General features: G+C 38.4%; 1 protein-coding gene across 1 annotated transcript; it reads left to right on the forward strand.

The window, feature by feature from the left end:
- The first annotated feature begins 22,395 nt into the window (after positions 1 to 22,395).
- GIMD1 (GIMAP family P-loop NTPase domain containing 1) lies at positions 22,396 to 25,988 on the forward strand. The gene is made up of 2 exons (XM_049815472.1): positions 22,396 to 22,813; positions 25,568 to 25,988. The coding sequence occupies exons 1-2, from the start codon at positions 22,421 to 22,423 to the stop codon at positions 25,847 to 25,849; spliced, it is 675 nt and encodes a 224-aa protein (XP_049671429.1). The 5' UTR covers positions 22,396 to 22,420; the 3' UTR covers positions 25,850 to 25,988.
- The last annotated feature ends 1,733 nt before the right edge of the window (positions 25,989 to 27,721 follow it).

Raw genomic sequence — 27,721 nt, forward strand, 5'->3', positions numbered from 1 at the left:
ACTTTTTGTATGATTTAAAAATGAAGTGGAAAAAAGAAAAACCCAAAACAATTAATTTCCACAATTACAACATCACTGGATGCATACAGCAAATGAAGAAATTAATTTCTGGGTTTTAACAGCTTTTCCACTTCACTGGGTGGGGATCATATGTTGTGCTCTGTAGCAACGCAAAGCGTCAAGTACATAGTATATAGTATTCTATATACATAAACCAGTTCATAGTATAGCATTCTATATATTAGTATATAGAATAACTAGTATTTCTCTATTAACCTGTGTTCTGAGCCTAGGTTTGTATTCAGATTAATCAAGCTCTTATTTATTTACTACTCAGTACAAGCATGTCTCCTTTCATGATCAGTTTTGGCAAGTCATGCTGTATTCAAATGAAAACTTGAATTGTATTAGTTAGAATACAGAGAATCCCATAACAATGGGTTTTAGGAAAATTAGGGTAAAATAGAAACATAAACCCAAATGGCAGGGTAAAAAGTTTCTAAGTCAGTCCAAACACCTCGCTGTGTGCTATTACTTTAGCAGGGTGACTCCTGATCAAGAGCTGTACCTGGAAAACCTCTGAGAAAAATGGTATTACTGAAAGTAGTGCTGGAGACACCAGCAAACTGGATCTTGCACCTATGCATTGCACCTCTAGTGCCCTTCATTTAGAAAGCTTCAGAGCATTCCCCAAGATTATCTGGATCTTCTTCACGTTTTCTCAGGTCTAGGCTGTACAACCATTGCTTCCGACCTAAAAACCAATCCTTTTGGTGATGCAACATGTCAACTTTTTAACCAGTATGCAGCAGCAATCCTATGCAGCCAGTTACAGTAGGAAAAAGAAGGTAGCCTATTAAAACAAATCACAGTTCAGCAGGGGGAATAAGAGCAGGAATTTTGCCTCTCAAGCAACCTAGTTCTCCTCTTCCAAGGGAGGAGCTGTACAGGGCCTGGAGTGGGAATTGACTGAGTGGCTAGCAGCTCCACTGCAAAGACTCTGGGGTCCTGGTGGGCAGGAGGTTAAACTTTAGTGATCCATGCCACCCGGCAGCAATGAAGGCTAACAGCGTATGCAGCTGTACCAACCAAAGCATAATCACGTTTCTAGAGAAATTATTATGCTTCCTTAATTAAGGAACTTTAGACTGGCTCTGAAATCACTGTTGGGCAACCTTCTAATGTCCCTTCCAACCTGGCTGATTTTTATTAGTGTCACCAGATTGCCAGGATCGTGATGGTAATTAGAGAGACCACTTCTAGCAGTGCAGCATCTCCCAAAATAAAAACTATCTGCTTCTGCAAACTATTGTGTCCCAGGAGGTTTCACGTCCAAGACCTAGCCTCACTTGGCCCTACCTTGTTTTAAGCTCAGACAAGACCTCTATACTATCATTAGGTATGTTTCTAAAGAATAGCACCTATCACGCTAGCCAAGTCAGTCAGTCTTAACAAAATCCATGCCAGCATATTTGAAAGATTACATGTATGATTCACTCATTTAATGCAATTACTATGATGTTTTTATTGGAAAATTCTTGCATTCCTCAGATTCTCAGTGCTATTCCTTGCAAAGAGACCTACAAGCACGGAACATTGTTTCATTTGTTTCACATCACCAAAATGAGTATAATCAACCCAGTGAGATTTCAAGACATTTACCAAGAGTCAAGCCAGGGCTATACAAGTTGTCTGGTAAAAAGCAACAGTCACTATGCTTATCATACATTTGATGGAAGAAAAAAAAAATACAGAAGAAAGAAAAAGATAAAGAAGTTGCCCCCCTGTAGTAATGCTTTCTCTAAAAACTACTAGTTGAAGTGAGGAGAAAGTTACTCACAATATTAGACTATTGATTTATATTGTCCAAACATACACATTTGGCTAAAACATTCTATTCAACCACCGTTCCCCAGCAACTTGGTTATACACGATACAGCTGTATCTACACCAGGGTTTCTGCAGAAACAGTAATATCTCCACCCCTGGAGGGGCAGCAGGAGCAAAATGAGGAGGGAAAATGACACTCAAATATTTAATAGCAGTTCAAAAATTTGTTGAGTGTGATTAGTACATTCCAGGTAATAGATTAAAATGACTTCATACTTCAGGCATCTCAGAATGTTTAAAGGATTACAATAGGTAAGTATTACTTTAAGGAAGCACCACATGGGATCACTTATTATGAAGTCAGACCTCAAATTAAACACATGGAAAAGAGAAGTGCTTTGGTAATCTACTCTACGCCTACCTCTAAAACTCCCTGTTTCATCTTCTGCGCTGCCTGCTCGGTTCTGTGTCAAATTGTCTCCTAATGTACTCGTAAGTCCTGCCTGTCTCTTGTTACTCCACAGGCGTGTGCCAGGCAGCAAGCCAGATGGAGGCATACGTCTTGATGGATAACCAATACCAGCTGATTCTCTGCCTCCTATAGTTACTGTGATCCACCGAGACAGCAGAACCACACTTCACATCCATACTCTAATCACAAGCACACCTGCCTTACACCAGTGTCAGGCACTGGTCTTAAAGCTGGTAACATTTCATCTGGAATAAAGACCATTTCCATAGTTGGACTAATTCACCCCAATGTGAAGTTTTCCATACAAACTTCTCTTTTTCTTTTAAACTTGGTGAAATTCTTTCTTCCTCATGAGAAGGAGCAAAAAAATAAAACTTCTTATGGGGCTGACCTACTTGCATAAATTCAAAATGAACTGACTATAGGAGTTAAAAAAATACAGTACTTCAACCATTTCCCGCTCATATGTGGCATTTTAAGGTCAGCATGAAGAGACAAGGAGGAACGCTTTGAAAAGTACTAACCTCCACACACACCTGTACAAATCCCTTCTTGGTTTTGAGCTCCACCACCTCCATCTCCCCAGATGCCCATGACAGCCTGAGACCGATAAGGACTGCAGTGGCAGACATTTACTACTTTCCTCTAAACAACTCAGCCACAGCATCACAAACTTTCTCTTTCCTCCACATCAGAAGACACAAAACACATTGCAGAGCTGCATACACTCGTGACCACAAAGCCCTCCCCAGTCAGTACCTCCAGAACCGCATTCGTCTCCGCGTTACTAAAACTCAAGACGAGGCATTTAACTATGTTGGGAAGGTTATCTGACAGTCCACATACAAAAACGTGTGTACAGCTTAAAGCCACACAGAACATACAACTTACCTCAGAGAGTTGTAGAGCTCGAGGAATAAATCACTATTCCTCATGCAAACCTAAACCTGTCTCTCTGCCAGGTCTCAGTTCAGTATAATGGCAGCCAGGCTCTCAGATAGACTAGCTTTTCCAGAAAGCATCAAACTGCTTCTTGTGCCTTTCCTCTCCTCCAGCTTTCCCCCAGAGGGCTGGCCACAGATACATTGGATCCGGATCCAAATGACTTGCATCCCTCCATAGCAGCCCAACTGAAAACTGAACTGACAATTGCTTCCCCCAAAAGCTCACGAGTTAGGACAAATCTTTAGAGACTGAAGATACTTGGTAGCAATCAGAGAGTGGATGAATTTCTTAGACACGCACAGAAACAGTTTCATTGAAATGCTCCCAAGACTAGGTGAGAACTAGCTTTGCTAACCAGATTCAGAGCCTCAGACACTCCTGGAAAAGGCAGCAAGACCTCTAAATCCCAACTCATCCAACAGAGGAGCAAAAGGGCACAGACATATTAAGGTAAACAGAGACAAACGCCTCCTCCACAGGCAACAAGTACCAAGAGATACTGAGATAGCTATGGAAATACAGAGCTGCCCAGATCCTTTTGTGCACCTATAAGGGAACAAGATTCCATCTGCAGATCCTCCACTTAACCTATCGAGCACCACCACCTCTTCACTATCCCAATCCATATCCTCTTTCTCCCCAGCCTACATTCAGAAAACTCCTTCTTCCTATATCTCAGTAATTAATTCCCACACCTCAACACTCACCTTACTTCAGCAGCCACTCAGCTCCATTATTCAATGCAGAAAATCAGAGGCTGACCGCTCATTAGAGTTCAGCTTCACTTTTAGGTTTACAGTGCAAAAAAATTAAAATAAATAACTGTAAATCAACAACTACTATACTGCTTTAGAGAAAAAATAAAACCCCACACAGAGCAAACCTACACACATCCTCAAATAAGGGAGCAAGGCGTGCCCGCAGCTCACAGGTGCACCTGTGTAGCACAGGTGGTAGGAATCAAAGCCTAAATCACCACTCAGCCACATTTTTGCTGGTTCAAAAAGATAACGGCATCATACCAACGATTTACAGCTGTAATAAATGCCTCTCTGCATGCCTCAAACCCCCCCACGTATTTTCTTTCTACTGTTTTATTTCTAAGAGAATTAACAAAACCATTTATTTTAGAAGTGAAAAGAGGGGAGCTTTCCTCCTAGAGGTCTAAAACTCTCCAGTCTTTCCTTGAATCCCCTTGGTGCATCTTCTAAAGAAAAAAATTGTATGAAGGCTACAGTTTCCCTTGTGGCAATCAGGTTCCCTTCTCTGTCAAACCTTTTCTATTATCTCCCCACCATTTGGTCTTAAGGATTAGCCCAAGAGAGCAAAGCTAGGTAGCCCTCTTCTTCCTGCACTTTAATTACTGTCCACCTTACTCAGGAGCCACTTTGCTTCTACATTTCCGTGCCTTCTGATGTGGAAAACTTTGGTAAAGTAAGAATTTGACATTTCCTTAAAATGCGTGCTCTGTTGGCATTGATGCTTTTAACAACAGGGTGAAGATACCACATTAGCTCTAATATTCCTTGCTGCTCTACGATAAGTGTGAAAACACTGCAAAAGCAGCAGCACTAGAGAAGGGGGTAATCGCCATGGAGCAGCACATGCCCTTGTCTCTGCAGTTCTCATCAGAGAGGCTGGGCACTTCTCCTTGCTTACATATACACACATGTGTATGCTGTATTAAGCTTGATGGATTTTTCACTGGAAATTGTCTCCTGGAGTGACTAAAAAGGGTCATCTTTAAGATGATTGGGAACAGCCAGTGTTTTTACAGTTCCCAAAGAAATGAATACAGTCTTTCAGAGTCAGCAGAGATATTTCTGTTGGCAATCAGGAATGCCATTAATAACATTTTGAAAAGTACTAGTAGAATCCCATCGCCATTACCTCAGTAATCCTGGAAGGAGGAGAAACCAAAAAACTTGTACATTTAAAATTTCAGTTACATAATTTCCTTCACGTTTCACAAGAGACAACTCTGCTTGACTTTTCTGTGTAGTATGAGAGCCAAAGTTTTCCCATGCATTTCATTCCAAGTTTGTTCTCTATTTTATACCTTCATTAATATATAACTTTTGTGGTTACATGTGGTTATACACTACAGCCCATTGCACTGAACTACGTATTCTCACTTTTAAGACTACTCTATGAGAAAAAGGTCATAGATCAGTTTTAAAATAAACTGTAGAGTGAGCTGTAGATACTCACACATTATACGCAGTTTGAATAGCGGGAATCCTATGCTTTGTTAGCAAAACTTATCTTCAACAGCAGTTCTGCTCCTTTAAACACAAAACTGAGTTTTTGAAGTTACATCTTAGCATCTAGTTCTCTTACTATCTGTATGCTTATCTCATTAATATCTAGGTTATATGGTTGTACATACATTCTGCTGTTTCTACTTTATTTTAAAAAAATGTCTCTGATATGTGATATAGTGGGAAACACAGTGGAAAGTACCAGTGGTTAGGCTGAAAAACAGTGGTGCTTTGACTGGCTTCATCTTTATGCAGAGAACTCTGGAAAGGCACTCAGGAAAGTGCCTCAGGAGCTGAAGCCTCTCAAGGCCCCTCTTCTTCATAGAGTAAGCTCCTCTTGTAGTGTTACTCCTTATATGAAAGGTACAGGTCTGCACCTGAAATATAGCCAGCTACAGAGGGAACAAGGGCAAAGGCTAGAATACAGCAATTCCTGATAAGAAACAAATTGTTGGAACAAACCCTTCTGTATTAGTGGTTTATTAACATTCAGCCAAATAGTAGATTTCATACAAACATCTTTCAATTGTACTTGAAAAAACTGTTACATAGACCTTGACTAGCATTCACAATTATTTTGTCCTTCAACTTCTTTGATATTGACTCACACCATTCTGCTTTACCTCATTCTCTCTACTGTTTTCTACTGTCACTGTGTCTTGCTCAACCAACACCTAATATGCCAACAGAGCTCAGGGTCTGTTTGCTTTTCCTGTGGATCCTTTTGTTCCACACGTCAAGGATCCCTATAAACTACATCAGTGTCTTTTAACAAGTAACTTGTTGGTCGCCATCTCGTGGTTTGAAATTCTGAAGTTTCACCTTTTATTTTAACAGAACTGAAGTGTGAGAGATGACTGTTGTCATGTCTGTACCACTTCTTTTCTGAACGTGCATCACTCTTGAGGAATCCTTTTATTCTGGGAGGAGAAGCAGGAACTTGTTCAATTACAAGAAATTTCTCTACCATCAAATTAAATGCGAGTCTTCTACCACCACCAATATAACTATTTACATTGTTTTAAAAAACACTGCTCCATAATGACATACGTCCATCCCATTAGTGTCCCTGAATTATGGTTCGACCTAATACTTTTTTTTTTTTTTTTTAAAGCACTGCTTTAAAGGACAGGATGTCCTACAAGAACTGGCAGTGAAACCTGCGATCATTAAAAATCCAGTACTACATTTCGCAACATTTTTGATGAATCACTGGATAAATATTTGGCCTGACCGTGATTTCTGCAAGCTTGAATTGACTTTTCTCACCCTATTTTCTTGTCCCTTGATGCTTTGATCTTGTGTAAAAGGAAGAATGGACCATAAAAACACTTAGACAGATACTCTGGCTTCACAGAACATGTTTTTTCCATTTTGACAGTTTTTAATAAGGTTTCTGATTTCTTGAAGAACTGTAAAAAAAGAAACTGTGATTTCCCAAAAAAGAAAAAAGAAAAACAAAAGAAAGATATCCAAAAGAGTTATAAAAGAGATTGGAGGATATTCCAGTTAAAGTTCACTAAAACAAGTATCTCAAGATGTATGTTATGAAATGGGTATAGGCTCTATAAAGAATTGTTATAATTGTACACTGAAAACAAAGCCTTTTTATACTGTCATAGAATTACACTCTGTTAAGAAGATCTACAATTAACGCAGAAAGATTTGCTGAGGGTGGGGAGGGAAAATAGGAATACATTAAACAGATATTAAATAAGAAACTCAGAAATTAATTTTGAAGTTAGAAAAATGAAAAGGCAGCTGAAACTGAGAGGGAAAGCACTGTGTTGTTTACACATCATAGAACTGTTAGTTTAGTTTTCTACTAATAGCATTTTTATTCTTATTCTTCTCTGTAGAGTGCCAAAATTGTCACTAGTTTGTTGCCAAGCCATCAAAGACTATATAGCCATATCACAACTAAATTATCTATTGTGCACTAGGAAGAAAAGAACCACGATGAGAAAAATAAACGTCCATGATACGTATGAGTAATGTACACAAATTTTTTAAAAAACCCTCAAACTTCCCAACAGATATTCCCAGTTTTCTGATTGCCAAGGTAATAGCTTTGAAGAAAATATTGTTTAAGATTTCTTCAGTTATTTCTTTTCTGAGATACATTAAAAGGCACATGTCCAAACCAACATCTTATAAACTGCTCATACGTTTGTATGTTTTTCCTTAATGTAATTTGATATAGCCAAATGATCATTACAGTTTCAGAAAAAGCTCGTACCCAACACTTGCATGCAGTTTTAGTTTTCAGTTTCATAGTTTAGCTTTGTCTAGAAGCTTTTAGTTTCTTGATGAAATAGCTGGGCTTTCAAGTTATGTCTGAGGGTCCTGCTTTTAATACATGCCTTTGCAAAAGCATCTTTATAGAGAAGGCTCAGACACACACAGTGACCCATGTTTTTTTTAAAAAGCAGTAACCTTTCTCTTGATAACTACACATAACTAAAACATTACGCATCTTAAAAGCTGTATAGATAAAATCCCAAAATGAGAACCATCAGGATAACTGTTCACATCTAGCAACTGCTGACCCCCTGTCCTGGCAGGTAAGAATCCATGGATTTCGTAGCTGGAACTGTCTGTCAAGCAACCCAGCAAGGCCAGCACCTTTCCCCATTGCACAACCAACACGAAACTTCTGTGAAGTGACCCATTTACTTTGGGCCTCTAGGTGCAACACCTGAAGTTGTTCCAACAAAGACCGAATCATCATTTGTAACAAGGAGTATCTCAACCTCATAAATTGCATTAGTCTTAACGAGATACAAGCTAGAGATTGGATGGGTCAGTAGAAGACAGAAGCAACTTAAATTTGCAGTGAGAGAAACACAGGTATTCATCAGCACACAGAGGTCTCACGACATGAACTGCAATACTCGATTTTATTTCATGTTGACTGCAACTCTCAGATAAATAAAGTAGGAACATGGAAGATTTCCTTCTCTTGGGACCACTAACCAAAATTAAATCCCCGACTGCGAGTGACGGAACAAGAACTTAATAAGAGGAAAAATGTTTTTTTCATCAGCTTGAAAAAGCTGTGAAATTTATCTGTCTTGTCTGCTCTCTCAGTTACAGAATACCAACACTCCTTGTTCTTTTGTAGGCAGAATATATGACCTAAGAGAAATGAGTACCAGGGAGGGAAAAAACAGCATTTAAAGACAGTGTCTTTTATCAGTGACAAAATATTTGTCTCCCCTTTCTTGAGAAGTTTAGAAAAGGGCTGCTTTTTAATCCTTTCAATAAATATTTTTTTCTCTGTCTCAATTCAGACTATTAAAAATAATAAGAGGAATATAATACAGCTTTAAATGAGAGTTTATATATCACATGCTTTATGACAGCTGCTTTTATTTCACTTTAAATTAACAAAGCCTTTACATTGAGACTTTGGAGCTGACCTTACAAAGCAGCAATACCATTAGCCCTGAAGCACATGTTTCCCATTTAATGTTTGTGAGGTAACATTCTTTGTGAAAGTGAGAGAAATGAGAATGCAAACTTGCAAGAAAAATAAAAGTCTGAGTGTCCTCCTTTTGAACACAATTAAAGACAGTTTGGACACTTGAAAATATGAAGTGCGAGGCCATGGCCTTACAAAGGCTTTCTCAATCTGATCCCAAGAGTTACAATGCTCAGCTTTCCTTTAGTATGCCATAGCTCGTTGTCATTTCCTCTCAAGAGGCTGAACATATTTTGCCATCTCAATTTGAAGTGAAAGGTCTCGCTTACATCAATGTTATTTCAGTTTTAACCAGCATTACTCAAATGATTTATAAGCATACCCAACCAAAAGAACACTGTTGTAGTTAGAGCGAATGAACCCAACAGAGTTTTTCTGGGGTACAGCAGAAAGGAATTTGATAAGCTGTATTTGTAAGAGTCATGAGTTACTGTCGTGCACTGAAATCAAACTAATCTTAATGATGTTTTACTGTTGTCATATTCTACTGGCTCAATGCAAGAGCAATGTACTTGCTTTTTTCTCAATAAGCTTAACAGTGCCTACACACAAGTCCTCCATCCTGCTTTTGTTCAATACCTCCATGCATTAGAGCCTGCTCAGTATTCTTCAGCTATTGTCACAGTCACAATTTTATGCTTGAAACTCTTTCTACGCTCTTTTCAGCTGCTGAATCTGAACAGCTGCAGACTAGAGCGTCTACAAGGTTCAAGGTAAACTCAAAAGAGACTGACATTTGTAGGAAAGAGCTGGACAGGGGCACAGTTTAGTAGCCAGTGGATGTTCTTTATATTTGGGACCTTGCCAGAGAAAAGAAAAACTCAACACACAAGAAAAGGACAAAACCGGTATGATTTGGAGGAGAAGCTGACAAACTCAGTGCTAAATTTCCCACCTATGCCAGTGGAAGGTAGATCACGATTCCTGTAAACATATGGCCTTTCACTCAAAGCAAGTCTCCCTTTTGAAACACACCTCTGCAGAGCCTTACAACAGCAATGATGCAGGATTTGCTGGAATTGCAGCCAGGTTCCAAAGCCCAGAGACCACCCCTGCGCTGTCATCTGGGACCAGCTTAGAATGGAGACATGGGACTTTCTTTTTTTTGTTTGTTTTTTGAAGGAGACAAAAAGTTCATTTTTTACGTCCATGTTTAAAGCACTTAAATTCATAATTCTAATTCAAAACTGCAACATTTGTCCCTTCCTACTGACTCAAATGAGAATTCTTGGATGCTGAGCACTTCTAGAAATTACAGGCGTTATCTAGGGGGCAAAACAATGAAGGAATAGACTACTTGGAGCATCACTGTGACACTCTTGTCCTAAGCCTCAGAAGTTCCAGCTGTTTTTTGCCCCAGGACCAATGTTAATTTTCAGTGACCCACTAGCAGCTGCACAATACCTTTTCCTAATCTTGCAGATAGTCTGAATTTACATTCCTGATATCAGATGCAAATAGACACACAGGTTTTCTAAGGCTTCAAAAAAAAAAGAAGAAAAAAAAAAGAAGAGGAGAAGTGTGGTTATTTTATGGTTATTTAACTTACACTAAAGCAAAGCTAGACAATCTTACTATTTGTTTCATCAAGTCCATTTCCTCACATTTATATATTCTTTAGACTCAGGTGCCCTTTCCTCACTACTGCAACACTTTGTCCTTTTCTGCTGAGCCTGCAGACATGCAGCACTCCTTCATATAAGAGGACAACATATGCCTCCACTCTTCCCTTTCAGTTTGGGTAGGGTCCCCCCAAACCCCTTTCTTTTTGTTTGCTTGTTTTATACTGTGTAAACCCAGTATTGGGGAAGAAGGAATAACAAAAGCATGCTCATATGATCTTTTTGCCAACAGATAGATGGTATTCCTTGGCAATGTTCCATGTAAGAAATTACCTTCTGTCTCTACAATCCTCCAGTTTCCTCTGATATATTTAACTTCTTCCTTCCCCTAAACCATTGGTTTGCTGTGTTTCACTGTTGACATAGCTGCAGTTATGCGACTCCAGTATCTAAATTTGTATTTCAGTAAGGTTAGGTACCTTCAGATCTAAGAAATCTGAAAGGTGAAACACTATAAATGAGTCACTCATGTGCAAGGGCAGACTTAAGTACCCAATATGTCTTATTCAAATTACAGTCTGAATTACTACATCATCCTTGTACTAAGGTCCAAAAAGTCTATTTTCACCACATTACAGTCCAAGTTACAATTTTTTTACCAACTTTTTGTCCATGATTAAATACAAACAGTGGGAAAATCCCCTCTTCACTTTGTTTTTCCTCTTTTTTCTTTAATATCTGGTCTTGTTATTGTTAAAAGGCATAAAACAGGCCAATATTTAGATTTCTGTTCAGTTTTCTCTTTTTGAATTGGTCATTTTGACTTCATTCTCTTTGATGTCTAGAAAACAATCTTTCTTCATGCCATTTGTATTCAAAGGCAAAAAAAATAATTCTGTGATTCTTTGGTGTGCTATGAATAAGCATGGACATGTTGGGACAGGAAATGCATACATGCCACTACAATTAAAAGAGACTAATTTGTTAGCAATTCCGTAATATTCCCCAAATGCAGAAATTCTAAACAGTGTGAAGTCATCTGCATAACTCCTCTTCTCTTTTCAGCTGCCAGGGTCCACAAGCTGAGTCTCCCATAACAGTGATTATCATGGGGAGTGAGATAGTACGCCAAATTTTGTGGACTAATATTGAACAGAGCAGCACTAGTCAGTATGATATAGTGCATATTTCATACCGCCACTGAATCTCCCATCTACTAAAACAGACTCTTTTTTTGTAAACTCCTTCCATATTATGATTTCTCGTGCTTTCTCAGCATGCTCTGGTAGATGTCTGCCTTTCCTGGCACATCCATTTGCAAAGCCTGTCAGCTCCACATGCTGCCTGGGGAACTCTGGTGCTAATGGTAGGTTAAGAATTGCAGCTACTTCCTACCATTTTTGAGAAAGTGACTGTTTTATTTATTCCTACAGTGAAGTTAGGCGTTTAAAGGATAGAGAAAATACAGCAGAAATGCTGCCCTTAGAGCTCTTACAGAATGACTGAAGGCTTTATCACACTCCACCCAGCCACCAGTGAACTCTCGCAACCTACCAGAAGGCCACCTATTTTATATCCAACCAGCGTAAGTGATGGTATCAAAGATGTACCAAATCACTACGCACAGACTCCTCCTAATTAAAAGGAAGATTTCTCCTCTACCATCTGTTTATGGCTGTCTCTCTGTAGCAACATCTTTAACATACATTTCATAGGCCTTCACTATAGTCCTTCAGAGCCCCCTCAGGAAGCACCAAACCTCAACTGTTGAATTTTGTCACTATTTTGTTTTTTCTAAGGAAACTGGTAATTTAGCCACTGAATTCTAATTGTATCAATGCTAAAGAGAGTACTTTCTTGAATCAGGAGGGATTTATCCTTTTGCTAGAATAAGAATTCTCAAAACCAGTTTAAAGTCCCAAACTTGCCAGAAAATAACACCCAAAAGATGATCACAGGAAGGAATTAAAGATGCAGCTCTCTGACAGATGTTAAAACCAGCACATGTTCTGCACAAATGCAGTAAATTTATATATAATCATCCAGTTATTCAAATCTGAAACAGGAAAAACAAAAACATGTTTTCTCTTTACACCAAGATTATAAATTAATACATGAAAATTGGGTCTTGTGAGGTTACAGAAATGCTGACAGCTGAAAGTTTTTGTTCCCGCATTACAGTTTCCATCTTTATTTTTTTTTCCTTCTTAACAACAACAAAAAAAAATCCATTCTCTCATTTGAGACAAATACCATTTCTAAAGAAAGAGTTGTGGGTGTAGACTGAAAAAAATTAGTAATCGTTTGTTCTTCATGGCCCATCAATGATTTTGTGCTGACTCTAAAAAAACGTTTTGCAAAATCTTAGCTGGTGACAACGGGCAAGCACTGTTTGAGATATAGGGAAGCTAATGTAAAAACACAAACTCACTACATAAATTTATTTTTTCCGATTCAAAACCAAACTTCACTCAAAGCCCTGAATTATTCCTGCTGGTTCACCTAGCTGGGAGACTGAAGACTTTGTGAACTTGCAGGGAGTCACCATTTGGTCTCTGACATACGGCTGTCCCCTGTACACCTCTGTTCTGAGAAAAGGCCTATTGAACACTGCATGACAATAATTTATAGCCAAATTTCCACCAGCAGTGCTGCATTTGCATTGCGCTACAGATGGAAGACTCTCATCTCTTCCGTAGAAGTTATTCACAGCATGATACCACGTTTTAAATTCAACTCATGGTTTATCACACTGTATTGTAAAATACATCAGGGACATAACTATTTGGATAGAAACCATATTTAACTACATGAAGGGAAGACAATACTTTAACTTACTTTATCAGAGTCCATGAACTTGATAGTGGGTTAGAGAGGCCACATAATCATCAGCCTTCCCTTCTGACCTGTTATCCCCCTCTGTACAGAGAGCCCAGGTTTGCATCAGAACTGGAAGCACTGGCAAGAAACAACTTTTTCCAGGATGCCAGATGTCTGATAGAGGAGGGGAAAAAAAAACCTCCACCCCAAAATCTTTCTGGGGGCACAGAGGCTGCTGTCAACTAAGGAATCAAATGGATGGAAGTTGTACCCAGCTCTTCCTGGCTGGAAAGACAGTCACATGGAGAAGGAAACAAGCAAAGCCTAGATGGAGAGGGAGGCAGGTGGAGAGAGGAGGTCTCCTCATCAAGACTTTGAGGACCTGAAGGAGCAGACTGTATTCATTGAATCTGTAGCGGCATACTGGTTTGCAGACCTCAGGGAAAAAAAAAAAAACAAACAAAAAAAAACCAATAAACAATGACTCCCAAAAACTTTCTTCTGGCTCCTATTTGTTTCTTTGCGTATCATTAACATCCTTAAAACTTCCAGCCTTTACATTTTGGTGACTTAACGAGGTAAGGTGCATGACATCAAAAGGAACTGGGTTCACGTTTTCTGTGCGCTGTGTGGAGTGCTAGACCTGGGGCCATTTTATCTGACGATACTTGGCAGAAGGCTTCCACTGTGTGCAGATGATGAAGCCTGCCAAGCAGTGACGTAACAACCATGGAGGAAACCAGGGAAAAACCTGATCAACCTGCAAGTTCTCAGCCCTCTGCTGTATCTGAAACTCAAGTGTGACTTCCATTGCTCCTAGTTATGTCAGTGCTCACCGGAGCTAGGCTTCAGGTCTGCAGTGTTTGCCCAGACTTTCATTCTTCTTTCCTATACCTACAAAACTTTAATTTCAGGAGAGCAAGCGGTGACGCAGCTCTGTATTTTGTATCAACAACAGGCAGATTTCCAGCCACTGAATAAGGTAATAGTCTATCGAGCTTCAAGCCCTGAAAGATCCTAGACAAATTCACAATATATTCCTGAACACAGCACATTACAGATGCTACAACACACTGAAGAGAGAAAGCATTCCGATTTCTTAAAACCTTTCCACTTTGAAAGGCAGCTGGGGATTTTTTGCCCCTTTTGTCCTCTCATGGAGAAAGGACACCGACTGAAAAGCTCCAACTTCACAGTACTTTGTGACAGTTGATATTGGAAAGTTACAAGCATTGGGGTGAATTACTGAGTCTGGGGCTCAGTCCCAAACCACACACCAGCTTTGTAACCATATATTTTGCACCCTTTCCTTATACACACTACTCAGAATTTTAATAAACCATCTACAGCAATTCCACTTCTCTAAAAAATTGCGCTGCCAAAACAAGCCACACTGGCTTGTAAGACAACTTTTACAGCATAATTCTGACATTACATGTTCAATGGCTTGACATCATAAAATATATAGGAATACGTCCTCAGATTCAGCTTGTTTGGAATGTTTTAAAATATAAAAAGCATCTGTTCAGGCTTGATGTCCACAAGCTATCATGATTATCAAAAACAAATGTGTAGTATTTCTAATTAGTATTCCAGTTTCTTAAACCTGTATTTTTAAGAAATGCTCTTTGCAATTGAGCATATTGCCTCTAAAGTGCAGGTCTACAAAGAGAAGACAGGAAAGATTCATAATCAGAATTAAATATAAAAAATATCAAGTTGTTAGTTATTGGGGTTTTTTTAAAAGTTGTCCTCAACATGTGTTGTATCCATAGAAATACAAACACCCTGCAAAACCTGGAAAATAAGAAAATGAAGGAACTGGGTACTAAATCTGTCCTGAATACACATAGATATCCATGTTATTGAGTAGAATCATTTTTATACATCCTTGAATTGAAACTTTATATGCTCTGTATTCCTGACATTTTATGAAACAACTCTTAAGGATTAAGAGTGCGTAAGAGTAGCAGTGTGACCAGTCTAAACCTGCGTATCAGTGCAACTTCTGTGGTTACTATTAGTGTTACAATGGTTATATCCTTTCCAGGCATCATGGGAATATTTTTTGAAAGTATGTCTTAAGTCATTTGGGACCCTATGGAGCATTTTACAATACAATATGAATACCTTTTTTTTTTTTTTTCTTAAATGCAATCAATGCTGTTATTGCCCTACAGAAGTCTGTTGCCTTCAGCTAAATGAATCCCACTATAGATTTTCAAAAGAGGTGATTATTTATCTTATCCCATAATATTTAGATGAAGAAACTGAGAAATTATGCAGCTTCTCAGAATAAGAGGATGACCGTAACAGAAATAGCAGCCAGATCTGGGTTTCCTGAGCTTCCAGATATGTTCTCCATTCACAGGACTTCTTCCCCAAGGGCAAAACGTTTTTACACATGTGGATGAATTTTGAGGCTAATCACAAGCTGAATGAGTATGGTACCCTGACTCTTGTTGTGACTGCAGATGTATGGGGCCAGTCAGGGAGTTCACCCAGCTAAGTATGTGTAAGGGAAAAAGGATTCTTCCTCAAATCTGTATTTTCATACTTTCTGATTATTTTTTCTTTCCTAAATACATGCCTGTGAAATCAACAGTTTACGATTTCATTGGTTTTGGTGGGTTTGCTTGTGTGTGGGTTTTTTTGTTTTGTTTTTAAACTATTGTTTATATATGTACAGTCTTACTTGCAGTATCCCCTTTATGTCTTCAGATGTTTTGCATACTTCACATAAAGCAGTGAACAGACACAAACATGTCAGCCTTGCAGCATAGTCCTATGGCCAAACCTGTGCACTAGTGACTTATGTCCAACCCTCATATTAGAGAAAACATATCCTGGCAACATGGGTGAAAACAAGACAGTTTAAGTATCTCTAATCTGCTCAGGAGACAGTATAGCACAATATGGTATATTAAAAACATTTCTTAGATATTAAAAAAAAAATTGATACGGTGCCATGGGGAAAATCATTAGTTACACTGGAGAAGGTGGGGATTAGTAGGAGAATTAAGAAACTGGCAGCCTGTGACAGTAAGTGTGACATGCCCTATCTTACAATGCATACCCCAGCATTTTGGAAAGCCATGTCACACCAAACAAAACTAACAGGAAACAAGATGAGACTGTGCTCCTGTGGCTTGTTACAGTGCTCTGTTCTCAGTGCACTAAACAGAGTGCTTGGAAGAACATCATTCCTGCCAAATGAAGAGACACAATACTTCCACAGCAGAGACTTACCAGATCATGTCAAAGACACTAGTTTCTAATTTGAAGTTATCTATTATTTGCAGAGGATGAAGGAGAAGGATTATCTTGTAGATCTTGGTGATTCAGTGAGAGAATAGAAAAAAAAATTAGTCTGGCTGATGTTCTCACTGTGCTGATAGTTCTACACAATCTCCTTTTAAACACAAGGCAGGTCCTTGATCTGCCTTTCTGCCAGCAGTATTTGCCCTGAATCCATAATCCACTGTAAGAAGTACGGTGGGAACACGAGGAGCTGGTTCCATCATTGTACAAACATTGTCTGAAAGCTGGTGCAATTGCAGCATTAGCCTACAGCTGTATCCTAATTCCTTCCCCCTTAGCAATGCCAGTGTAGTAGCACATAATCTACACAGCCACCTATACTGCAAAGAGAAACATGGTCTTGTAGATTGCTGATAATTGTCTACTTCTGTTCAAAAATACTAAGGATACTAAGGATTGGATTAAGCAAAGGGAAAAAAAAAATGTTTTAAGGAAGCATTAGCATATTTTATGTGTGCGCTCCTTTAGGATCAGCACAGAAGTTTTTGTTGTGAACATAGTCCAAAAGGAATAGAGCATCACTAGATCTATCCTATCTCTCTCTCAGCTGTGACATGCCTGGTGTTTCTTAGAAATTACACATCTAAAAGAACTGAAGCCACACTGACTACATGGACTGCATACCTTCCTGGATTTCTCATGTTGTTTGGGAAGGATAAGAGCCCGCCTCTGTGTGTGGCAATCCATAAAATGGCCTCAATGGGTTTTCTCCAAGTAAGAAAAATTCATCAAAGCACATCTTAAATTACTTATTATGGCATCATCTTGGGCTAAAATGAGAGCCCACATCAGGAAAGAAGCTGTAAGGGATGGGAAGGCGTGGGAACTGTAAGATGACACATGGTAAGAGATGCCATGTGCCTAAAGAAAAAAAACTATTTCAGTTTACAAGATCTAGCCTGCTTGGTATACTCTAACAAGCATCATGGAGAGCTTGTTTAGGGTGCATGCAAACCAACTGGGTGATCACAGGGACTACAATAAAACAGCAGCTGACACAGTAATGTGACTAACATGCAATGCAACTCTAGTTAACTGTAGATTATATACAAATCCAATGGTTACTTGCAAATTATTTTAGCCTCGGTTTTTCAAAGACAACTAAAGATGATGGATACTCGAATGCCACTTATTTTCAATTAGATAAGGTGTCTTACTTCCTTAGATTCTTGGCAATTCCTCACTAGACTTGCTTGGTATTTCTATGGGAGAAGTACAAGGCTTCCTTTATCAGTTACAGGAAGCCGACCTGCCTGCCAACATGTAATAGGCTCAGTTTTGGTTTTCTTTTTGCTATTTCAAAAACATAGTTATCTAAAACCAAAGAAAACAACAACAAAAAATAACCTACCCACTGTCAGTGAGCAGCACTAAAAAGCATCCAAGGCAATTCTATTGTACTCTGTACTTGTTCTTTGCAAATTCATACTCTGACAGTAGATTTTAAGGTCTCATTTCCAAAGCCCCACAATAATTGTCACCAACTTGACTTAAAAGCTAATGAAAAAAAAGGTCTTGATTAGAAAAAGAATTGCCTAAGGGACAGTAAAGAACACTTCCAGTTTCTTAACTGCTACCTTTCCATTACTGCTATTCAAACTCATGAAGGTGCTATGTCTGCATTTTATACATAAAGTAAAAAATGTTTCTTGTGACAAAGGAGAGACAAATGCTTTTTATATTTCTTATTCCAGGAGACACTTGAAAACTGCTGTAATTATTCTATAGTTTTCTAATGCTTTAGCTCATTTCTGACCTGGTATTTTACTTCAGCATAGGACTCCAGAGCAAGGGGACCCCAGCCGAGGTTTTCACGTACCTGTGGAGCAGGCTGATACTGCCACCTTGGGGAGGACTCTTTCCACGTACTTTGAGGAGCCTAAGCAAGTGTCACATAAATCAGTTTGATTTTTTTCCCTGTCATATCCTCCCAGGAAGACAACTTCTTAAAATCCTCTGCCCGTGCTGTTGTAAGACCTTCCAGATGTGTCCCAACTTGGACTGTATTACATTCATAATAATACTGGAAAGAAAAGCCTTTTTTGTGGGGGAGTTTGCTTAGCCAAGTTTTAGGTATCGCTTAAGCAGTGCCTCATTTACACTACCCTTAATTTTACAGTCATCTTGCCAGCATAAAAACCCTGCTCTGCATCCAGCTGGGTAAGCTGTATTTTGCATACAATGCTCCTCTGCTTCTGGGATGCTAGCTTTCTTGGTAGTCTAAATCCTTGTCCATGCACAGCTTAAATTAACTCCTTGGCAGGCTACTGGCTCAGTTCAATGTGACTGACAGGACATATACTGCCTCAGATGTCACAAGAGTCATTACTGTGCATAGGAACAGTCCGATGAAAAGTACAGAGCTAGACTGTGACAATTTAACCAAAGTCAAGACTTCTAGACAAATTCAAAGAAGCACCTGGATTTTATCTTCACAATATCCATAGTTTTATGAGACTGACCTACCCTTTTGCTTTGCAAGTGAGCCCCCAGCCCCACGCAGTCATCTATTGAGTTTGTATCCACTAGCAAATGAAGGAGCCTCACTATACGCTTTACACATAAATATGCCTTGAGACACAAAGGCTGTGCACAGTATTGAGCTGCAAGGCTTTTCACAGTGGAAACCATCAGTAGTTGCCTTGGCTACACATACAATACAGTAAAAGATTTAATGTCTCACCTCTCAGCAGAATAGGCAGGCTTGAGAGCAGGGAGCCACCTCAAAACAACTAATTTGTCTATGGGCTCTTAAAAACATACAGCCACAAAATTGTTACACAGCCACTTTCAGCCAAGTAACACAAATGATGAACTCATTCACGATGAATAATGTGAATTTACACAAGGAGGCTGTGAAGGCACCATTAGCTCCTACCTTCTCCCAAAGCACTGGCTGTGCTTGTGGCACCACAGCAGGAGACAACAGATTTCTAGACGAACTGAAGTCTCACTCCACTGCTGTGGCAGGCAGGAACAGCCCTGGTGCTGTGGTAAACCTATACCTACAGGCTTCCACACAGAGCTACATTTTGGATGACAGTGTCCCCAGCCAGACTGGGCTCTGGAAAGCACCTTCCTCTTTTCCTCCCACCACAGACACCCTACATGCCAGATTCTTGTTCTCACTGTAATGACACATAACTTAATGCCCTTGGAGTAAACACGTGCCCCCACCCACCTGGGATTTACAGTCAAAGAGGTGGCTCGTAAACCTTTCCTTGTGAACAGACAAGAAGGGCTCACTTCACTCTTCTATTCTGTTACTAGAACCCGGTCATCAAAGCACAAATTTGTATTTATTTTCCACTAAGGCATAGGAGTTCAAATCAGTTACTTTCCCACTTGTGGAAAATTTTCTAAAAAGCAAGTGATAGGTCCTTTCTGAACAATCTTTTTGTCCCTGGTTTTAATGCTACTATAGCATGGCAATGATGCTTGCAAGAGAAACGTATCAAGCTATCGAGCAACAGCTAATGCACATTACTGGCAGTGGTACAAAGCTTTCACTTTTCATCCTGATTCACAAATAATTTCTGTATTTTAATCCATTTTTTGATTATTTTAATCCATCCTTGTTAGGCAAACAGCTTTACATCTGCATATGATTTACACCATGCTTTGAAACTATCGCAATTATTAATTCATTGCAATAATAAGAGAAAGTGCCTATGCTATTTACATGTATATATGAACACACATTCAAGAACACGCAATACAAAGTAATCCCAGTACCTCCATTGTCACTCTCACACTTAATTGCTGGTTGAACTCAACTAACTTTCAAAAATATCAACTTCATACAACCACTACAGTGACTGCAAAAACTGTATCTGCAGCTAAATTACAAAAATTCAGCAGTGCCAGTTACTGACCAAACATATTCAGAATGAGGATCTATCAGTAATAGATTAACCAGATTAATGTGTACGTAACAGTCTCAGCATGGTACGTTGCTGCTGTTAGTTTCAAAGTTCACATATGAACTTTTTATACTACACACATGGTTTATGAACAAAGCCTGAATGAAAGAGGAATTTAAGGAAAATAAGGTAAGTGACATAATATGAAATTAATCTAAGAATTTAAGTGTAGACTGCTTACAGAAAAAAGAAAGCCTCGATCGTCATTTAAAAAAGGAATGCACAAATGCATATCCACCATGTCATATTATTATGCTACAGAAAAAGAATACAATGCACTTCTAGACTGATTAATATCTGATGACAACCATTTCATAAGGTGTCTTTGAAAAAAGGTGTTCTTAAAAAAAAAAAGAAAAAAGAAAAGGAAATGGATCATTCAAAAATCCACAAAAACCTCACCGTGAATTCAGTAAGGAAGATCATAATGTACAGTATTCCGTGTTGCCTGTAATTAAATTAGTATGTTAATAGCTCTTGCATGTTTGGCTTTGTACTGAAGTTATTTCGAAAGATCGATTTGGGCATGGGTTTAGTATGAGGGAGAAAGCTTGAACTGCACATGCAAGAATCTAAATAAATTAAACACAGGAAATCCCATTCTAAAATTATCCATGATCTCTCTATGAGTACCTAAACAAAGTATCTTAAAAAACCAAACCAAAACAAAAAACCTAAACAAACAAATTCTTCCTGAAGTTGAGGTGTCACCGATAACTTAAAATCAACTACTTATTTGCCAATATGGGTTTCCATCTGAAACACCTCTGAATTTATTTAACCAGCCAGTATTCCCATTAAACAATTAACATGCACCAAAACCCCTTCAGATACTGAACTCCAGAAAAGTACAAAGAGAATGAGAGGGCTTATTTATGAACAATTATAGTAACTGGAAACGATACTTACCCACATCCCCTCTCCATCCACCAGTCTATGCTTTTCTTTTCCACTAACTGTGCCATAAGTCTAAAAGTTTGTACAGTATACATTTCCAAAGTCTCAATTTCATATGGGGCTAGAACCTGCAGCATTGGCTATTTCACCTCTTCTTTTTTCATTAAGTCATACTTCCTATATTTAGCTGTATCAGAAAGCCCTTTCAGATTACTGTTTACTTCAATTTTTGTGGTAGCTGATGAAAGACTTATTCTAAGCAGTTCTCTGCTGTGAAAAAGTGCTCCTTTAAAAGTTACTTCTCCTCGATTATCCATTTTTTTCCTAAAAACAAGTGAAAATTTACTTCCTGAAACATGGTCACTTTATAACAGCAGCACATATTTGTCACCATTCTCTTCTTCCTTGTTTTCCTCTTCTTATAACCTATTCTCCCCCTGCATGCCAATGCTGCTTTCCACAGTTGTTTCCCAGCTCCTCCCTTTCCTCCCTTCTCTGTTGCCTCTCCTTAGCTTTATCTGCTATACCTGTTCCCCAAACTTTTCTCACATCTGATTCTTTTCCAGCTCTTCAGTTTCTGCCAGTGTAGGAGTACAGCCTGCCAGGTTGCTCTTGTCCCTGTGACACCTTCCATGGGGTCTTGTTATTTCTAAGCAGCAGACTGGGAAAGACAGCAAAGATCTGTCCTTGCATCGGAACAAAGGTTGTATGTGCTGTACCGAATGTCTATCTACATCACATACTCCTTAAAACATTTCAGGCATAGAAGGACACTCAAGACAATGAATTTTGCAATTTTTGCTGGGTGTTTTTTTTTTTTTTTTTTTTTTTTTTTTTGTTAACTGAAACAGCTCATGTTATTTTTTCTTCACTTAGTGACAGGTTTGTGGATAAAAGCATAGACAATGGCAAACAGCAATGAGATGACCATCAACCTTGTTGTCCTTGGAAGAACTCAGACTGGCAAAAGTGCTGCTGGGAACAGCCTGCTGGGCAGCTCGGACTTCGAGAGTCACTGCTCCCCTAGCTCTGTGACTACATGCTGCAGCCTTGGACGCAGCTGCCGCATTTTGGGTATTATACGAAGAAACGGCTGTGAGCTAGCTCTCCGTGTTCAAGTACTTGACACTCCAAGCTACCCTCACAGTAGTCTGAGCAAAGAACAAGTGAGAGACACTGTGAGATCAGCCCTGGCTCACCACTTTAGGGAGGAAGGCCTGCATCTAGCTCTCTTGGTCCTCAGGGCTGACTTGCCTCTGTGTCCGGATGAAAGTGATCATGCAATTCAGTTCATCCAGGTAAAAAATAAATAAATAGAAGTCTCTGGCCTAACAGCAACTCTTTTCTCTTCAGATAACAATAGCTGTGGAAGACTTGACTGCCAATGTGAAATAGAGAACTGCAGCTGAAAACTGGAACACTTCCCAGTCCAGCAGATGAAACACACCATTCACAACTCCAACACTATACACCATAGTTACACTTAACCACACTAAACCTGAGAAAAGAGGCAAGAACTGCTCTCTTTTGTACATGGACTTGGCACAAAGGATTTAGGAACCAAATTTAGCTATCCAAGTAAGCTTTTGTCTCAGAAATGAGAGTGAATACTTTTCATGACAGATCTAGCTTATTGAAGAGAAACACTATTTAAAGGAAGCAAAAGTCAGGTTACCTCACTCTTCTGCACTCTGTGTAGGATCAAACCAGAGAGCAATAGGTCCAAAATCATGCAGAAAATCTGACTGACCTGGGACAAGGATGCTCAGCTCTGTCCTGTACTGTCACTACTGCTGTATCTGTTCAAGAGAAAGTTACCATATATAAACTCTGGCTAAGGAAAATTTCTAGCATAACTGACTTGAAGCAAGTATTTTTAAGCTCCTGGGGAAAATTTTTTTTTGCAAGTAAGAAAGATATGTTGGGAGAGACACTGAAAAGGAGTGGCATTCTTTTCAGTTGGAGATTTCTCATTACCACGCATACATATCTTTGAAGAAAAAAAGAGAGAAAGAAAAAAAGAGGCCAGCAAACAGATATTGCTTAGTTTATCTATCTGATTAGATGAATCACGTTTGTATGATTTACAAACAAATGGTTTCAGTTATTGCCAAAGTCTGCACATGACACTTTGCATGTCTTACACTGATGAACTTTCTAAAAACCTTTAGGACTAGAAGGGACTTCCTGGTCCATCAAGTCTTATCAGCTACTGTAACTGATATTATCCAAATATATAACACGTATGTAGATAAAAATATACCAATGTATAAATACATAGATAGAAAAACAGTTTTCAAAATGTGTTTGAATTGCTCTGTTCTTTCTGATTACTCTCTATTGGTAGGCTAGTCCTCACTTTTCCAGTAGTTTGAGAGTTGGTTCTAATTTCAACACTCTTACTCATTGTCAGTTTACATCTATCTGTTTTCAGTGTTACCCTTTTTCCTTACACAGTTCTCCATCTCTCTATACTTCATTGTATTTAAGAGAAAGCAGTATTTACTCAAAATATTTTTACTCTAAGCCAATGAAAAATCATCACGCTTCTAGTCTGAGACTGTTTTGAATCAAGTCCATGTGGGCACTAAAAGCATAAGAGATGCAACTGCACCTTTTCTCTTTAAATGGACCTTTAAACCCCCTTACTGGAAAGGAAATAAAGCATGTTTAAAAATAATGAGAAAGCAACACTTCTGTTTCATGATTACAACTGGCTCACTCTCAGCTTACATAATGGTTAGGGTTTTGGTTATGTTCCCCTTGAAAGACCAGATGCTGTGATTTCATCAGCCACAAACAGGACAGGACAGCTGCCTGGGTGCCGGAATATGAACAATAATGATTATATTTCAGTATGTCATTCCAAGAAGACATTAGCATGAAGAGTACCTTTAGCAATCGGGAGTTTTCACAGTGATCCTCTGCAAATTATGGATAGCCTATCAATGAAGATGGCCTATCAGTAGAAGACTGCTGGCACTGGATTTTTTAATTTCAGTAACATAGCCTAATGAATGGAGAATGTGGCAGATTTTGATTTCAGAACTAACATTAGCATTGACTTTGAGTCCTCAGCAAATCAAGGGGCTATCCTCTCTCACCAAAACTGATAGCCCAACACTTCCTTAGACAGCTTATGCCAAAATTTTGTACAGGTTAATTTTTTTTTTTCATCTCTAGTATCTAAAACAGATTAATCCCAATCAATGCACCAGGTTTTTCTAACTCCCTGCTTATCTTGGATGTAGAAAGATCTCCTTTGAAGCAGTTTTATACAGATTGTTATTTAGCTTACAGAGTTAGGATCATCGCAAAGTGGACTTTATTACCAAAGAAGGATTCTTGTCACACACAGGAGTTAACATGATTGCACTAAAGTAATTTCATTTACATCCACAAATGAAAGCCCAATCTCTTATTCATATTAAAATTTTCTGTACTCATTGAGAAAAAAAGCAGCTTGTTCTCCCCATTCCCCTCCATCAGATGAACCACAGCAGTTAAACACAAACTCTAGCCCATCACTTAGGAAGATGCATTTCATTTGTGTTTTTCCTGAATTGCTGAGAATAGTTCAGTTTTATGGGATACAGCTGGAAAGACATTTGGTGTTAAATAGAAATTCATCATTTATTTTTTCAACACAAGGTGATTTGGTGATTTTTTTTAAAAAATTTTCAAAGAGCTGTAAAAAGTGTAGAAATACGGGTATGTGGAAACTACTGATGTAAACTAATGCGTGACATAGCTAAACAACCATTTTTCCTCATTTACATAAACATTTTTTAACTGGAGTAATTCTATTAACATCTGTAGTAAGAAAACAGAGAACTGCTAGTACTGCATGACCACATATTTCCACTGCAAGTGGATGTCAATATCTTGGGAAGGTGAAAAACCCCAGAAATTTCAGCAACTCAGATAGCATGAACTGGATTACTGCCAGGAAAACAACATATAACTTGTCTGTTAATGCATAAGTATACGAGGTGGGAGTGGGGAAAAGGAACAAGAAGAGATAACTATTTAAGATTTGGTTTTCATTACAGGAACTTCTGGGTCCCACATGGAAGGATTTCACTGCAGTTCTACTTACTCATGCAGACAAGGCAGAAGAGGCTGGATTCGGCGAGGAAGCATACTTGCACAGTGCCTCAAGTACCCTCTTGTCACTTTTGACCTCAGTACAGAATAAATACATTTTCCTAGACAACCAGAAGAGCATAATTAAGGAGGAAAGAGATATTGTCTTAAGAAAGCTCTTGAACTTTATCAGACAAAATAAATATCAAGCGCTTCCTCTACTTAAACACAGCAAGGAATTAAATTAATGTTCAGGTACTCATTTGTCTATTTTCTATGGCAGGTAACATTTAACAGAAGTAAAAGAGTAGAGTAGAAGCCATCAACTGAAAAATTCGACAACCATACCAGATACCTTTAAACACAGAGTTGGAAGTATCTCTTTAGATTACCAAACTACTTGCCTTTCATAGAGTACCTCACACTACTGCATCCAGAATTCTAGCTTCAACCAAAAAAATCAGAACAAGCTAGCGCTCTAAAACACAGTCCTAATATGTATGTAGTCACAAATGAGGTTTTACACTATACCAGACTGTGTATTACAGTTCATACAGAACACAGATCTGGAAGAAAAAAAAAAAAAAAAAGAAAAAAAAAGGTAAAAAATGCACAAGAGTTCAGAATGTAAGGGAGCCTCGTTGCCCAATTCTTCAAGCTTTCAGAAATTCCTCTGAATTCCACAGGTTGTAAAGATCTTTGTAGTATTAAAAGCTAGGATTTATCTACTGTAAAAGTATTTCCTTACCTTGATTCAGGATTAGTTAGAATTGAGATTTTGAATTTCAAGAATTTTGTTTAATAAGACATTATTGAATTACAAGGCAGATAAAATAGATCCCATGTGCTAAATACTATTCAGCACATTTAAGAGAACTAATTACTATTTCTTATTCCCAGATGCATGAAAAATTAAGACAGTTTATAGGCGCATACAAAACTCATTCAAAAAAGAAATCTGTTCATCTGTTCTTTTGCACCTGTTCCTTTTAATTTTATATCACTGTCATTTTGCTTTTTCTCCTATTTACTGGATGAAGTTCGGAGCCTGCAAAATTCAGAGTGGCTAAGTTTTTCTTTTTTTTTTACAGTGGTTAAAAAAAATCACTTAATGTTTCAGTGGTTAGACAGTAACCAGTTAATTAAATATTATATGCCAAAATAACTGAAGTATCTCTAAATAGTTACTTAAAAGGTTTATTGAAAATTGATCTAAAATATTTATTTTCAGATTATTAAAAGGCAAGAATTAAAAGAAGTAATTTGAAGCTATTACCATAGCAATCATGACTACTTGGACTACATTATTATGGAGTAATTCTAATCATAAAAACTGAAGCAGCTACTTCTGTTAAAAACAAAGCACCTTTTGTATAAAGTATCATTGCATAAAAATACATTAAAACAAAAAATCCATGTTTGGGCACTGGAAATGGATCTTTGTTTTGGTAGTATTTGATGAGCTCTGGCAATCTATTTGCCATTTATTCATTCCTCTTTGGAAAGAAATATCTATGTGGACTAGATAAAGAACTATTTTAGCAAAGTGACAGCTTTGATCTTACTGACATTATAACAGCTTAACTGTGGGACATGAAAGTATGTCCATTTGTATATTTTAGGGCATAAAGGGCCATAGTTTAATCTTCCCATTACAATTGTCTGCAGACTACTGAGACAATACAGCCAAGAACAAAGTTGCACAGGCTTATAATGTATCTGAAAACTGCTTGGAAGAAGAGGAGAAAAACTATTAAAAGGTGACTAGAAGAATGAAGACGATTGTGGTCTTCACTGACCAACTATTAGTCCTGCACCCCTTGAAGAGCAGTTAGCACACAAGGAAGATCGCAGAAATATTTCCTTACTGAGATGCTCTTGCTCCATGGATCTTTTAAACCTTTCAGCTGTCCAGAAAATATGCTTGCCTGCCTGTAGTTCTACCATGAACAAGCCTTGGCAATTAAGTCTTGAGCACTGAGTGGTTAATAACTGTTGACAACACTTAACCTCAAGGACAGTAAGCATGCTGACTGAGTGAATTGTGAAAATGTTGGACGCATAACACATTATGTCCCTCTGGAATAGGAGTCAAACAAAAAAAAGGTATTAGCCATGCA

Source organism: Accipiter gentilis, chromosome 12 (assembly GCF_929443795.1).
Source record: "Accipiter gentilis chromosome 12, bAccGen1.1, whole genome shotgun sequence".
Lineage (NCBI taxonomy): Eukaryota > Metazoa > Chordata > Aves > Accipitriformes > Accipitridae > Astur > Astur gentilis.

What these genes read in the sequence shown, in the direction of transcription:
- GIMD1 (XM_049815472.1), top strand. Translation starts at nt 22,421, where the DNA reads ATGGCAAACAGCAATGAGATGACCATCAACCTTGTTGTCCTTGGAAGA. An exon ending in ATGCAATTCAGTTCATCCAG is followed by an intron (nt 22,814 to 25,567) that starts GTAAAAAATAAA and finishes TTTTCATTACAG; the next exon opens with GAACTTCTGGGTCCCACATG.